Raw genomic sequence first — 15,937 nt, forward strand, 5'->3', positions numbered from 1 at the left:
CACCACCACCACCACCACCACCACCACCACCACCACATCCCCCAGCCCCGCACCGCTCACCGAGGCACAGCGTGGCAGGCAAGGCGTTCCCGTGTCTCACAATGGCGGGCAAGGCGACGCTGAATTAATGACACCAATCCTAAAAAATTAACAAGCACGAGCCAAATACTGATGGAGTATATTTATACACGCATGAAAATAGCGAAACTCTTCCATTATTCAGACAAACGGACATACTTGGGGAACATTAGGAAGTGATATAATGCGCCCCACGTGGAAATTAAGTAATAAATAATAAATACACATGCGAGTATAAGTTTCCAATCTTGCCCGTGTGGATATATTTACCCCATTACGTCTTTAGGAATCAATGAACATTACTAGGTACATCCTGGCTATGAGAGAGTCAGACCAGTTAACTTAAACCTTCAATTACTACACTTAAACATTATACAGTGAAAGCTTACATTACATCTTCTAAAGACACGAACAACAAAACAACAAAAGTGACCGATATAGAATAAGTTTACTCCATACTTAGTTCCTCCTTAACCTTGCAATATTATCCCCTGCAAGTTAAGATTACACCGAAAAACATCATTGGCAGCAAGAGGAGCGAGCAAGAGGTTAAAACATTTCAGTGCCTTATATTTAAGGTGAGAGGAGTTAAAGGTGGATGAGGAGAGTGGCTGGGAACAGGTGAAGACAGGTACGTGCAGGCAAGATGAGTTAAGGAAGGCTGACGGGGACAAAGGAAGGGTCAGGTGAGGGCAGGTGAGGTGGAGGCATTACAGGGTTCCCAGAACTCAGGTGGTCGCAGGTGAAGTCACGCCAGGTGCAACATTACCATAAGGGTGAATGTAATGGTTCAAGCGCTCTCTCACCTGACTCTTACTGCACTACTTCAAACCTCTTCTCCTCCCCCCTCCCACAACCTCTCTCTCTCTCTCTCTCTCTCTCTCTCTCTCTCTCTCTCTCTCTCTCTCTCTCTCTCTCTCTCTCTCTCTCTCTCTCTCTCTAGTCTTTCTGGCGTCAACTCGTGTTCTCCTCTGTTCCTTTCCCACTGCCCGTCCCTCTCCAATCTACGCAACTCCCTAACTCCCAATCATTTCAATTTTCTCTCCATCTCAGTAAAAAGTGCATTCTCCTTTCCCTGTTCTCTTCCGTTTTCTTTCTGTTTGTCTTTTCTCTCTCTCTCTCTCTCTCTCTCTCTCTCTCTCTCTCTCTCTCTCTCTCTCTCTCTCTCTCTCTCTCTCTCTCTCTCTTGCTTTATTATTTTCCTGCTCTTGAGAAAAATGATCTAGTTTTTTTTTTCTTGATTTTTTTTTTAAAGCTAATTTTAGGATTTTACATAATTTTCGTCCTCCCTCCACTTCTCTCGCTGCTGATCTTCCTCCTCCTCCTCCTCCTCCTCCTTCTCCTCCTCCTCCTCCTGCCAAGCCAAGACTCTCCCAATCTTGCTCCTCCCTCAATCTTCCACTCCCTCATCTCCCTCCAACTTTCTGAATCCCTCTATCATGTTCCTTTTTGCTCATATCTTTACACTCCAATCTCTCTCTCTCTCTCTCTCTCTCTCTCTCTCTCTCTCTCTCTCTCTCTCTCTCTCTCTCTCTCTCTCTCTCACGCGGCGACAAGTAAGTTTTTTTTTGTTTTCATTCGTCACTCAGTTTCCTCATTTTCCTGTTGCTTTTTAGTGTCGCATTATCTCTCTCTCTCTCTCTCTCTCTCTCTCTCTCTCTCTCTCTCTCTCTCTCTCTCTCTCTCTCTCTCTCTCGCGGGGACCAGCAGGTGTTTGTGCAGTTCCTGGTGTTAATACCAGGATCAGCGGGCCCTTGCCTCCCAGCCAACAATCAAAGCGTCATCCCGGAGGCCTGCGCTCTAAGATAAGGCGGCGGCAGGTGTTCCAGGAGGGAGGAAGGCAGAGCAAACGAAAGTGCAAGGAGGAGGGAAAACGACTCTCCTCCCCCAGCCAACATATCCCTCCTTGTAAGTAACTCTCTCTCTCTCTCTCTCTCTCTCTCTCTCTCTCTCTCTCTCTCTCTCTCTCTCTCTCTCTCTCTCTCTCTCTCTCTCGGGAAGTGTGGCTGAAATATTTGGTTAGCACGTGGGGTTAACATTCTGGAGGAGGAGGAGGAGGAGGAGGAGGAGGGGTCGAGAGGCCAATACCAAGGGACGGGAAGTAAGAGATGAAGTGGAGAAAGGAGGAGGATGAGGAGCAAGAAAGGGAGAGAAGGCCTTTGGAGTGCGTGGAAGAAGACATGAGGAGAGGAGACGGGAAGTGATGGTGAGGGAGAGAGAAATAAGAATAGAGAAGGGGAAGGAGGAAAGGGACAGGAGAGGAGAGATGCTTTGGAAGGTTAAGGCCGTGAAATAAGGAGAAGAAAAGGAGGAGTGAGCATGAAGATGAAGGAGTGAGAGGAAAGAGAGAAAGGAAAGAGAAAAATGCCTGAGAATGTGAAGGAAAAGCAATAATGAAATGAAAAATGTAGAGAGAGAGAGAACAAGTAAGGAAAGATAAGAAACAAAGAGAGATGGGAAAAAAAGGAAATAAAGTTTACGTGTAAGAAACAAAAATAAGAGAAAGGTAAGAGGGGAAAAGGAAATGAGAAAGGTCTAAGAATGAGGAAGAAACAAAGAACTATGAAGTTATGAGAGAAAATGGGGAAGGAAGGAAGGGAGGGAGGAAGGGAGTGGCGGCGGGAGGGAATGAAGGCATGAGGCGGCGGGAGAAAGCAAGAGGGAAGAGAGATGATGGCTGGGGCTTTGCTGCTGTTGAAGTAGAGGGAATACTTAATGAAACAGCTCACTGAACAATAAACCAACCAGGAGATTGCTGCTACTCTCTCTCTCTCTCTCTCTCTCTCTCTCTCTCTCTCTCTCTCTCTCTCTCTCTCTGGGTATACTTCTGAGTAAAACGAGAACAGAAAAGGAGAGGAGAGGGCACGAAAAGGGGAGCAAATGGAGGGAAGAAGGATCAGGAAGGGAATAAGGGGAAAGATGGAATGAGCAGGAGGTGAAGGAGAGGGGAGGGGAAAAGGGGTGATGAAGTAAGGGAGTAACGGGAGATTAGGGAGCCAGGGAGAGGCTGAAGGGAGTGCAAACAGCTGGGAAGGGAGAATGAGGGGAGGATGCAGTTAGTGAGGGGAGGATAGGGAGAGATAAGGCAGTAGGGTGTTGGAGAAAACTAAAGGGTTGAAAGAAGAGAGAGGAAATCAGTAGGGAGAAAATGGGGAGGGGGGAAATAAACGGGAGAAAAGGAGATGGGAAAGGCAGAGCATGCGGGAGAGGGGAAGGGAGGGGAGAGAGAGGGGAGAGGTAAACCAGAAGGGAGGGAGGGGGGAAAGGAGGAGGGGAGGCAGGCCATTATACATAATTATAGTAATCAGTTCTCATTCTCTCCGTCTCTGTGCTCGCTCCATCTTTCCATAGTAATTACGTAGATCATGTTCTTCAGTTAATAAGACAGAGAGAGAGAGAGAGAGAGAGAGAGAGAGAGAGAGAGAGAGAGAGAGAGAGAGAGAGAGAGAGAGAGAGAGAGAGAGAGAGAGTTAAAGTATATACAAAATACAACAAAAGAAAAATAAAAGTAACAACAACAACAACAACAACAACAGCAACAACAACAACAACGACACCAACTTTACTCTCAGCACGAGACACTATTGTCTAGACGTTAAGATAAAGAAAAATATAAGCGTACACGCGCGCGCACACACACACACACACACACACACACACACACACACACACACACACATTCTTCTACGTAAATGGAAGTCACCTATTTTATTTTCTACTCTTTTTTTTTCTCTTCTTTCATTTTGTTTTCTTGTTCACAGGAGGTTCTCACTCCACCTTTAATTATCTCGCAAACTTCCAAAAACGTTTTTAAAAAGCCACCCTCTTCTTTTTCATTTCAAGTCCCAACCTTTTCTTTTCACTCATTATAGCCAACCATTCCCCTCTCTCTCTCTCTCTCTCTCTCTCTCTCTCTCTCTCTCTCTCTCTCTCTCTCTCTCTCTCTCTCTCTCGCTGTCTGTCTTCGTTCCTCTTCTTTATGTTTCCCAGACGTTTTCTCCTCTTTAGTAATCTTCAGCAATTTGTACTTTTATTTTTACTCTCTCTCTCTCTCTCTCTCTCTCTCTCTCTCTCTCTCTCTCTCTCTCTCTCTCTCTCTCTCTCTCTCTCTCTCCTTACCTATCTATACCTTCCTATCTATCTATCCATAGATCTACTTAGCCATCTATCTATCTTTCTCTCTATCCACTATCTATCTATTTATTTATTTATATCTCCCTAAGCATCAATTCACACGAAACACACATAACAAAAAAATTCCTATAATCAGATGTGAAAATCATTATCAATCATGTCTTTATCTACCTAGGGCCGAGCCAATATCTCTCTAATTAACCTGTTATCTCCCTCTCATTAACCCTTTCTCTACCTCCCATCACTTGAAAACAATGGATAAATTTACATTTCACCGACGGAGATATTTTACAGCAGATAACGAGGTGTGGGGTGGCACTATCCTCCCCCGACACTCCCCCAACCCTACCTCCTGGACGGTCAATAGGGGCGTGAATCATAACCTAAAGGGAGGAGGATTCGCCCATCGTCACCACACTCACTAATCATCTCCCAGGCTTGACCCTCACGCGTGCACTGATCATCATGTTAATTTCTGTCATTATATTTAGGCGCAGATATACGACCATTATGTGAGCACGACGTAGTAGTAGTAGTAGTAGTAGTAGTAGTAGTAATGGAAATAGTAGTGGTTGTTGGTGTCATGGTGGTGGTGGTGGTGGTGGTGATGGTGTTAGTGGGTCACGTAGAAATAGTGAGAGTGTTGGTAGTAGTAGTAGTAGTAGTAGTAGTAGTAGTAGTAATAGTAGTAGTAGTAGTAGTAGTAGTAGTAACAGTAGCAGTAACAGTAGTAATAGCAACAGTAGCAGCAGCAATACAAACAGTAGCAACAGAAGAGCAATAGCAAGAGCAGCAGTGCCAGTAACACCCCCGCCAGCAGTACTAATGGCAGCAAACGTACAAGTGACGTAACAGCAACAATAACACAAACCGTAAACAAAAACCTGCAACAATACACCACAACGGGTTTTTCTTTTCCTGCCAGTGCCGGGGCGATCCCTTCACATTACACAGCCTTCCCTCATCCCGCGACAAGCCTTCAATGGTTCTCAGCCCGCGATCACTGAGGCAAGCCGCTAAATCACATCAGATATACAGATAATGCCTAATTTTTCGGGACCCCAATGCATCAATCCCACTATTACCTGCTACACGAGCCTGGTAATTACTCCGGGGCGCCATTTATAGCTGCGCGTTTTGAGGACCAGACAGTAGTAAGAATTAATGATTGGCGCTGCGTATTATGTAGACAGGCCAAAGTTATTGTTATGGTCAATCAATTTTTCAAAGCCAATGTGTGTGTGTGTGTGTGTGTGTGTGTGTGTGTGTGTGTGTGTGTGTGTGTGTGTGTGTGTGTGTGTGTGTGGGGTCAATATTCTCGCTCCATTCCTACATACAGAGTCCTGAAAAATGTACACACGCGGAGCACAACCTCGGCACAGAAATAGCCTTAATACGCTCTTTTTTCAATCATGTTATTCACTTCCTCGGCATTAGATCAAGATTAAAATAGACGATCGTGAGATGAATGTCGAGAGTGAACTCCTGAATGGCATGAATGAGACCAAAGTTTACCAGGATATATTTTTCAATGCCGGCTCAAATTTTTATATACACTTATTTCCCCCCTCAAAGCGAGATTACGTGTCAATAAATAGATGAATAAGTAATAAATGTCCAAAGTTAAAAATATGGTGTTGACTCTGTCCACAACTCATTAAAAGTTCTTAGCGTATTACGTCCTTTTTCACTAATACTTATTTCCCCTCTTTCATCAAGCCACCAAAATAAATATAGATGATTAAATGATAAAATAACGTGGAATATTAAACACACGGCGTAAACTTACCTGGAAAGTTCGAGTGGTGAGTAGTGACTGGAAGTAATGGACTCTGCTACACTCCACCGTCAGCTCCCGGGCGTGTCTGGGGTCACCTCCGCTGTGCCACGGCGACCTGGGCACGACCTCTTGACCTCTAGAGTGGTTGAGAGTCTCCCAGTGCCCCTTGACCACCTGCCTGCCCAGCGTGTCATCCAGAATCCTCACTTGGCACTCCAGGATCTGAGGTGACGTCCAGTGGCACTTTGGGGGCGTTTTTGTGGTCGCGTTGTGAGCGGCGTCTTCGTGGAGGGACGGGGAGGGGGAGAGGAAGAGGAGGAGGAAGAGGAGGAGGAGGAAGAAAAGGAGGAGGAGGAGGCAGAGAAGAGTGGTGATGGAGAGTCGCCCGCTACTGCCACCGTCACCATAGCTACCACCACAATCACCACCACCCTCTGCCACTCCACACGGGCCGCCCCCTCGCTCCTCGCCACATCATCATGGCTCTGCTCGCGAGGTCCTGTGGGTGTCTCGGTGCGGGCAGTCCACCGTCAGAATACCATGGCGGAGAGGGCGCTGCGTTCCCCGTGGCACCCTCTAGAGCTGGTGAGGGGCGCGGGTCCTCAGGCCATGGGGGTGAGCAGCGTGGCGGCGACGTGACACTTGGTGGAGCCCGTCACGATGCCAGGACACACCGCTACACGCACGCACGCACGCACGCACGCACACACACACACACACACACACACACACACACACACACACACACACACACACACACACACACACACTACTCGTTTATATTGATCACTTTTATTCCTGTGATCGCCGGCGGGATGTAATAATATCTATAAAAGTCTTGCATCAAGTAGGAAATCATCTTTTTTTATTTTTTCTTTCCAGTATTACTTTTCTCCACGTCACTCCTTCCAGACTCCCAAGACGCAACACTGTATTTCTTGTATCACTCGGGGCAGCAGCTCGTGCTGGCTGGATCACCCTCCGTCCATTCGTGAAGGTCCAGCCAGAGTCACTTAGTATCACGACCTTCTTAGGAGTTCAGCAGCAGGAGTAAGTTGGTCGAGTAGCAAGTTTTTCGTCACTCTTGGCAGTGTTTTCGTGACTGCCGCCCTTGAACCAATAAAGAGCGCACGACTTCCACACTGCCCTCACACTTGGGGACTCGCACCTCTTTGGTATTCAGTTAACAAGACTAAAAATACTATTCCCGCTCAGAGACGCGACAAGTCCCCGAGGAAGTGGCGAGTAAGTAAACTGAGCGACGCTACACACACAACAGGTCCAGTCACGTTCCGGCTGACTGATGTTACTGCTCAATGTAAGGCGAAGCAGCCGTCCTTCGAATCACCGTGGCCCGGCATCCCAGCCTTACAAGTCACCAGTCAGTGAGGCTCAGAGTGCTGTGGCCAAGACTTGTTGCGCCGAGGTGGCAGCCCCCGCTCTCTCCCCTCGACCGCTCAGCACTGCGACCGAGCCATCACTGCCTGGAAAGATTGGAGCTTCCTGTGTTTTGGTTCCAGTGGGGTTGCCAGCTCGGGCGGGGAGCAGAACCGGTCCGTGACTTGCCTCACTGAAGGAGAACCGTGTGTACGAGATGATCTTGTGTGTGGGAGAGGAGGAGCTTGTGAGAGGCGAAGTGGCCCTTGGTGTGGCCTGTCCCGCCAAGCTGTGGTGGACGACCCGGCGGGGGAGAGATGGAAATATCGCGGCGACAAGAACTAAAGCGGCCAGAGTCCAAGGCATTGTGGGGGATCGCTGGGAGAGCGGAATGTCATACAAGTCTTTGGCGTGGGACGAGGAGCTTGGAGGAATGGAAAAATGATAATAAATGAATTACGTGTCCGCACACAGCACTCGTTAACATATATTTTTGTGTGTATATTCCAAAAATGTCAAGGCCTGTACATCAAAAGCGAAACAGGCGAAACATTTTATGATGTCGGACGTATAAATATATTTTCAACTTGTGCATTCCACTAACCTATTTTTGCATAAAACTATTCATTCTATAATTCTAAACATACATTTTTACCCGATAACTTCTTCTTGGAGTGTCCTACGCAATATTCACAAAATCTTCCAGTGTCATTCATGTTCTGTAAGCAATATTTTCGCAAACTTTTCATATTTTTCAAGCATTTTCATACTGTCAAATATAGAGAATCATGCGTATGAGGAAGACGATGAAGAGGAGGAGGAGGAGGAGGAGGAGGAGGAGGAGGAGGAGGAGGAGGAGGAGGAGGAGGAGGAGGACAGCGGATAATGGACGAAATCACCTTATCCTGTGATCGAAAGTCTGCGGCGCACACCTCCACGTCCGCCTGCGTGGATTGGCAGCACAAAGTCGCATCTAATCCACCCGGGCAGTGCTGAATGATCTCGTGCCGCAGAGCCACTGTTACCATCTCCACCACCAACACCACCACCACCACCACCACCACCACCACCACCACTCTCGTTGGCACACTAAGTTCCAAAGTGTTCCAAAAGCTGTGGCTGTAACACTTTCCACTTGGCAGTATTGGCGGCACGAATAAAGAGGCGCTGCACTTGCTAGTAAACTGTCTGCCGCTTCACTGCATGGCGGCGGGCAACACAAATTTCACGATGGCACGAAAATTAAAAACTCTTGCCAATAATACATGGTGTGTACATAGGTAGTCATGGTCATTAGCATAACATTCCTTATTTTACCTGTACCCTGTTGACCGTGTTTTCTCGATCCCAAGTCCTCTAATTTGCCAAGAATCCACCAGTTATCAGGTGTTAGTAGTCGGGTACCATTCCACATTTATTTCTACGCTGTTTAGTTTGTTTATTCGATTTCAAGTCCTTTAATCTGCCAAGAATCTACTATAATAACGAGGTGTACGTTCGGTCATGGTCACTAGTCGGATAGCATTCCCCATTTACTTCTTCCATGTTTTAACGTGTTTCCTCAATCCTAAGTCCTCTAATCTGCAAAATCTACAAATTATCAGGTTTTCCTGCTAGACTGCCGGCAGATCAGAGGATTTGAGACTGAGAAAAGATGAAGCACAGAGGAGATGAGTGCAGATTACCTGGCTATACGTAGATTGCAGCCTCACTTCACTGCAACGTAACCGGAGTAAATTTCCCACTATTTTCACCACAACACAATACAGAGACGTTAGCCTAAAATTTTACACCAGAGTAACACAAAACACAACTTTTTCCAGTGTATCAAAACGGAACAAAAAGTAGGCACGTAACTTTCACACTGTGCAGCAATACATCACAGCGGCGCGAAAGCCTGCATTTTCTCACTGCGGGCGACAGCAACAAGATCCCTTCACTGCCACACAAACACAGCCATCATCAACCATTCAAGCCTGACAACGCACCGGTAATCTCCGTAACTCTTTGAATGTTTTTGTTCTGCATTCTTATTGCAAGAGAGGAATGCCAAGTTATATCCAGAAGTACATTGTTCTTCGACCTCGGATATCTATTATATACTCTTCTAGGAGCTGCGATTTCTTGAGCTATTCTCCGTGTCTTGTGTTCTAGGCCAAAAAAGAAGAAAAAAAAACATCCAGTGCTTTTACAACAGAAATATGACAACTAAGCACGACTTTCATAAAAGCTTCAATTTACAGAAGAGTCAAACATCTGAAGGAAAGCAAATCACAGAACATACAACTTTCCTTACTTGGAGATGCTGCAGATGCGCTGAGATGGTCGGGTGGGCGGCCAGGCAGGCGTGCGGAGGCGTGGGAAATGCATATGCTGTGTGTGTGTGTGTGTGTGTGTGTGTGTGTGTGTGTGTGTGTGATACTCACACTCCCTGGAAATAAAGAAATAAATATAATTATTACCAAACAGGAACAAAAATTAAATTGATATATTAAAACGGGAAAGAAAAAAAAAGGTTTCAAATTTCCATGCGTCTGTTAATTATGTGTATTGCCCGACCCCCACTCTCTCTCTCTCTCTCTCTCTCTCTCTCTCTCTCTCTCTCTCTCTCTCTCTCTCTCTCTCTCTCTCTCATCAAACTTCCGGGCCAGACATACCCACCTCCCCCTTAAAAATAAATAAATAAAATAAATAAAATAAAATAAAAACTAAAGAAAAAAAAAGCACACCACCACACCATACCAGTGACTCACCAACCCAACGCACCATAAAACGCACCATAACGCTAGTCACCACTAAACTGCGAACTAAACGACAAAAATATGCCAAACACAAGCACCACGACCACGTTCAAGGAATAAACCCACAGGCGGTACGACAGTTTGGGTCCTGGAGGCGGCGGCGGCAGTGGAGTGGTGGACATGAGAGGACGTCTGGCAGCGGGGAGTCCTTTAGCTGCCACAAACCTACATATTTCTTACGCTCATGAGCCGTGCATCAAGCTTGCCCCCTTGAACCAAGACGAAGGACAAAGGGAGGAAAATGGGAAGACCCGGGAGAGAGGGACAAAGAGAGTAAGACTGAGGAACGGCGGTTAGCCTTGTGTCTGTATTAACTGAGGCTTAAAGTCTGTGTAGCAGCAGCAGGAGGAACAGCAGCAGCAGCAGCAGCAGCAGCAGCAGTAGTAGTAGTAGTAGTAGTAGTAGTAGTAGTAGTAGTAGTAGTAGTAGTAGTAGATGTGGTAGGAGGAGAGGCAGGAGGTCGAGGACGAGAAAAGGGGCAAGGACGATGAGGTCGAAGAGTAGGAGGAAGAGGAAGAGGGAAATTAAGAGGAAGAGGAAGACATACTTGAGAGAGAGAAAAAAAAAACATTAATAACCCACACAAGTAACGGAACAATGAGCTGCAGGAACACAGTCAAGGGCAGGGAGCTTCATTACACTACATACTGGTATTGGCAGCAGAGAGAGAGAGAGAGAGAGAGAGAGAGAGAGAGAGAGAGAGAGAGAGAGAGAGAGAGAGAGAGAGAGAGATTCCCCAGCAGATTAAGTAACAAAGAAAGAATGAGTTATGTTTCAACTTAAGATAAACAGGTGATTTTCGACTGGCTTTGAGTATTAGTAACTTTACAATCTCTCTCTCTCTCTCTCTCTCTCTCTCTCTCTCTCTCTCTCTCTCTCTCTCTCTCTCTCTCTCACGGGGCGGAAGAGATTCAAACGGTTCATTACAAAAAACGCCTCCATAATGCCAATCAAATGACCATCCATCTTCGTGTGACGCCATCAATTGAGACGCTAATGGTGGCGGTTATGCTGGTGGTGGTGGTGGTGGTGGTGGTGGTGGTGGTTACAGTGACTTCTCCATCTGCTTTGCTAATGGTGGTTACAAAGGCGTCTATAGCTGTGGTGGTAGTGGTGGTGGTGGCGGCGGCTGCGTGGTAGTGGGAATTAAAAAGATACACGACTAAGAAAATAAACATCAACAGTTAACAAGATACTAATAATCAACAACGAAACAAATCACACTAAATTAAAATAAAATGAGAAATAGAAAAAATCCACATAAACACAAAAATAAAACAGCAAAGAAGCAATAACACTAAAATAACAAAACCACAACGAAAAAAATGAAAAAAAAAACACTCCACGTAACCCAACCTTTATGAAAACAGCTTAACTTAACTTAGGCACAAAAAAAAAAAAGGGGGGAAAAATACTAACATTCCAGGGGGAGTGAAGGGGAGCGGGGCGTCACCGGCTGATAACACCTGAGCCGTTCATAACGAGAGCGAGAGTCGGTAAACAGTTCAGTAATAAGTGTAAACAGGTAACATCTCTACTCCGTTCACCTGTATTTGTTATTTGTGGCCACAGGGAGATAAGGGAGGGGAGAGGGGAGAGGGGAGAGGGGTAGGAGTGAAGGTAGGGGAGAATGGGAGGGGTGGCAGGACAGAGGATGACAGAGGAAATGGTTAAAGGGATATATTTTTTTACTCTCAGTTTGTGTTGGTTTGTTGCTGCTCTCTCTCTCTCTCTCTCTCTCTCTCTCTCTCTCTCTCTCTCTCTCTCTCTCTCTCTCTCTCTCTCTACCGGTCTGTATCTGTCTGCCTGTCTGTATTAGCAAGTGTTTTTTTCACCTCTCTGTTTGTTTGTTTGTCTGTCTATCACACAGCGTTCATTCTTGCCTGTATTTCAGTCTGTTTACTTCTATGGAGAGATTTTTACCTGTCCGTCATTACCTGTCTGTCTACCAGGGAGAACAAATGGTAAAGGGATTGATTAATCGCACTAATTTATCTTTTCTTTTGTTTTTGTAAGTTCCTATTGGTTTGTTGTTCTTTTCTTTGCATTTATCTGTCTGTTTGCCTGTCTTCCTTTTAGTATGGGTCTATTTTTACCTGTCTGTCTATGCCTGTCTGTTACAATGCATTCTTTTTTGTCTATTTTATTTATTTTTTTTCTGCCTATTGACTTCTATGCATACATTTCCACCTATCTGACATATGTCTACTCTCTCTCTCTCTCTCTCTCTCTCTCTCTCTCTCTCTCTCTCTCTCTCTCTCTCTCTCTCTCTCTCTCTCTCTCTCTCCATACCTCCCACTCTCCCTCTCTCCCTTTGTGGAGCCTTAGATCACAACAAAAACCTGGCCAAATACACTATACATTCTCGACAGGAGTTCCTCGATTCCTCTCTGTTCCTTTGATGAAATATGCGGCGTGGCCCGAGGTGGCGGCCCTCCAGGGGAAGACCGAAGCACCTGAGGAATGACGAAATGATGGATGTGTTTGATGCCACGAGAGAATACCGACAGTCCCCGAAGTTATGGCGCAGCAGTGAACATTATTTTTCTTCTGATGGAGAGAAAGAGAGAGAGAGAGAGAGAGAGAGAGAGAGAGAGAGAGAGAGAGAGAGAGAGAGAGAGAGAGAGAGAGAGAGAGAGAGAGAGAGTAGGCCTGTTCTCTTTCTCTGCCTATATTTTGAAAAGCTTTGTTCTTTTACCACGACTATTTGTCGAAGCCACAGAGATGATTAATCGGGTTTTCTAGAGTTCTTTTCCTGTTAATAATGTAGAAATCTTGTTAATCTGTCCTTAAAGTCGTAAAAACACTCTTGAAAACTCGTGTAACTTCAACTAGAGCCTTTTGAAAGCAATGGAGGCGCAGGCAGAAGTGTTCGTCTCTCTCTCTCTCTCTCTCTCTCTCTCTCTCTCTCTCTCTCTCTCTCTCTCTCTCTCTCTCTCTCTCTCTCTCTCTGTGACGGGTGGCTTTATAATATATATATGAACAGCACGATGAGTAATGTTATGCCCTTCAAAACTAGGCGGCATTTTATCATTTACTTCACGTCTGATCAAACCTTACCCCGCTCGTTCACAGTTCCGAACAAACTCGAAACGGCGGAGCTTCGAAACAGACTAGCATTTATAACCTTTTTACTTTTTTTTTTGGAACTATATTACAGTCGAGAGGTTCCCCGCTTCTCCTTTTTTTTTTCTGGAGTATTATAATGGTTTCCTTTTCCTTTTCTATTCTTTAGTTACTTTTTTTTCTTGGTCGTAATGTAAACTAAGATGGATGTAGAAGTTAATAAGTAATGATAGTTTAAATTGTAGTTTGTGTTAAATCTAAGTGATCTATACACTCTTCATTACGTGATTATGAACAGGTGAAGAGAAATCCTAGTCTCTCTCTCTCTCTCTCTCTCTCTCTCTCTCTCTCTCTCTCTCTCTCTCTCTCTCTCTCTCTCTCTCTCTCTCTCTCTCTCTCTCGTGGGTGACACTTTTTTTCCCTCATTTTCGCGCCTTGAATCGGCGTCCTTCACTCACTCACTCACTCACTCTCACACACACACACACACACACACACACACACACACACACACACACACACACACACACACCGATGACAACTAAAACCATCGGCATCCCTTTTCCCTCCCAGCAGACACGTCACGGATCCAGCTTAAGTATGAACTGAGACTCTCTGATCCATCGCCAGCCAAGACAGATGGACCGTTTCCCTCCCCACCTCACACCACACCTGCACTCCACACCCCTCCTCTCTCACAGCACACCTTGAACACACCTGCACTCCACACCACGCCAACACATCTGCACTTCACATCTGTACCTCCCAGCATATTCGCAACACCTGCATTTCCCGCCCATCACACCTGGGATTTGGCTCCGTATTTTGAAAAGCCTCGTCGCTATAACATGACTAATTTTACCTGCATTGGAAGTGACTTTTTTTTTTTTATTCGAGTGTTCGTATAATTGTAGTCATAGTTGAGGAAATAATTCAGCATTATCAATAATAAAAACACTTATTACAAGGGGCTGCCACGTGTAGGCCTGATACCTTCTTGCATCTTGCCTATGTCCCTATATTATGTTACATAAACTGAATTTCTGTGACGTTTGAAATTAGAAAGCCCAAAGAGTTTAAAAATATGTTTTTTTAACCTCGCCCTTGAAGAATAGTATCCGTGGATTACATTTTCCTCTTCCTTTATACTGTAGGTAGTTTTAATGGTATAGTTAGCGTAGTGTAGTAAAATTAATCAGCTTAGTTAGGATTCAAAGTTATGATGTTGTGTGATACCCACTCGTATGTACTTATTCACACTTTACAACACCTTATGCACTTTATATAGACATCTTTAATACGTCTCTCTCTCTCTCTCTCTCTCTCTCTCTCTCTCTCTCTCTCTCTCTCTCTCTCTCTCTCTCTCTCTCTCACTCACTTGCTCACAGCTTGAATATGGTCCGCTTGAAATCTTATTCTTCAGGGAGATGGTGACCAGAAGGCAACTCCCAGCGAGGGCGTGCAAATGTCATCACTGCAGGTTCGTCACGGGAGAGAGCACCAAAAAATCAGTGAAAAATACATTGTCGATAAGGGAACACTTGATAATAATAACATCCTCTCTCTCTCTCTCTCTCTCTCTCTCTCTCTCTCTCTCTCTCTCTCTCTCTCTCTCTCTCTCTCTCTCTCTCTCTCTCTCTCCAGTAGTAGCGAGTCATATCTGGGCAGCGTCTCCCCTTCCTTTTATTCTTTCCCTTCAGTTCGTGTATAAAATTTATTCATAGCGGCAACATTCACCTCCTTTGAGGGCGGCGAGAGGCACAGGCAGACAGGCGGCCATCTGTGTGCGGCTGAATAATAAAAACCGAGGTACGAACGAAAAAATACGGAGAAAGTGTTGCTTGGGAAACGTTTCTCGAATTTGAACGATGCCATAAAATGACTATCACACGAAAAAAAAACTCTTGCTAATACGGTTTTTGTGTGAGATTAAAGTTTTTTTCTCTATTTCTTGCCATCGTTTATCATTTTTCTTCTTTTTTTTCAGATTAGCGATTAACTTTCTCCTATTCCATTTTGTCATTTTTTTCTTATATGCATTCTGTTTCTTAATATTGACAATTATATTTTGTTTTTCCTCTTCTGATTCCTTCTCTTTTTTTTCTTCTCTTCATTCATGCAACTTTCTTCTCGTTTTATTCCTCACTTTTCTAAATATAGCAATCACTGCATACTTCTTAATGCCTTTATCTTTTCTCCTCTCAGTTTAACCTCTTCCTTTCTTCCTCCTCCACTTCCTGTCTGTTTGTTTATTCATTTTCTTAACCACAATCTTTTCCTCTCAGTTTAACCTCTTCTTCCTTCCCGCACCTCCAGACTGTATGTTCATCCATTCTTCCCAGCCATTTCCTTACACATCAATATAAATCTTGGGTTATCGTCAGTGATTATTGTACATTTTGCTAATCAGGGAAACCAGGGCACATTTTCCGTTGTTCAATGTCTTCTTTATATTCTTCCTCCGCCATCGAGTCTTCTTACTTTCTCCTCCCCGCGCCCCCTTCTGTTCCTCCTCCTCCTCCTCCTCCTTCATCGCCTTCCTCATTATTACCATTACTGTTGCGTTACTGTTTCCGGGAGTGAATGGGGCGGCAACAGGTCGTGTGGCTCATTACACTTGAGAATACACTTTCCCTCACAATGATTACTTCCTCCTCCTCCTCCTCCTCCTCCTCCTCCTCCTCCTCCTCCTCCTCCCCCT

The 15,937-nt window shown here is 45.1% G+C and overlaps 1 protein-coding gene and 1 long non-coding RNA gene across 2 annotated transcripts in view; both read right to left on the reverse strand.

Moving 5' to 3' along the window:
- Nucleotides 1-8,421, reverse strand: part of LOC135116246 (toll-like receptor Tollo) — a 35,085-nt gene extending 26,664 nt beyond the window's left edge. The window contains 3 exon segments of the mRNA XM_064033626.1: nt 6,002-6,291; nt 6,294-6,446; nt 6,449-8,421. Of these exon segments, the coding sequence (XP_063889696.1) occupies nt 6,002-6,291; nt 6,294-6,446; nt 6,449-6,473 (468 nt within the window). The 5' untranslated portion in view covers nt 6,474-8,421.
- The window catches only part of LOC135116247 (uncharacterized), a 150,513-nt gene extending 140,717 nt beyond the window's left edge, over nt 1-9,796 (reverse strand). The window contains exon 1 of the long non-coding RNA XR_010276221.1: nt 9,666-9,796. This is a non-coding gene — a long non-coding RNA (uncharacterized LOC135116247). The remainder of the gene's footprint in view (nt 1-9,665) is intronic.
- Nucleotides 9,797-15,937: the final 6,141 nt, after the last annotated feature.

This window comes from Scylla paramamosain, chromosome 30 (assembly GCF_035594125.1).
Source record: "Scylla paramamosain isolate STU-SP2022 chromosome 30, ASM3559412v1, whole genome shotgun sequence".
Classification (NCBI taxonomy): Eukaryota; Metazoa; Arthropoda; class Malacostraca; order Decapoda; family Portunidae; genus Scylla; species Scylla paramamosain.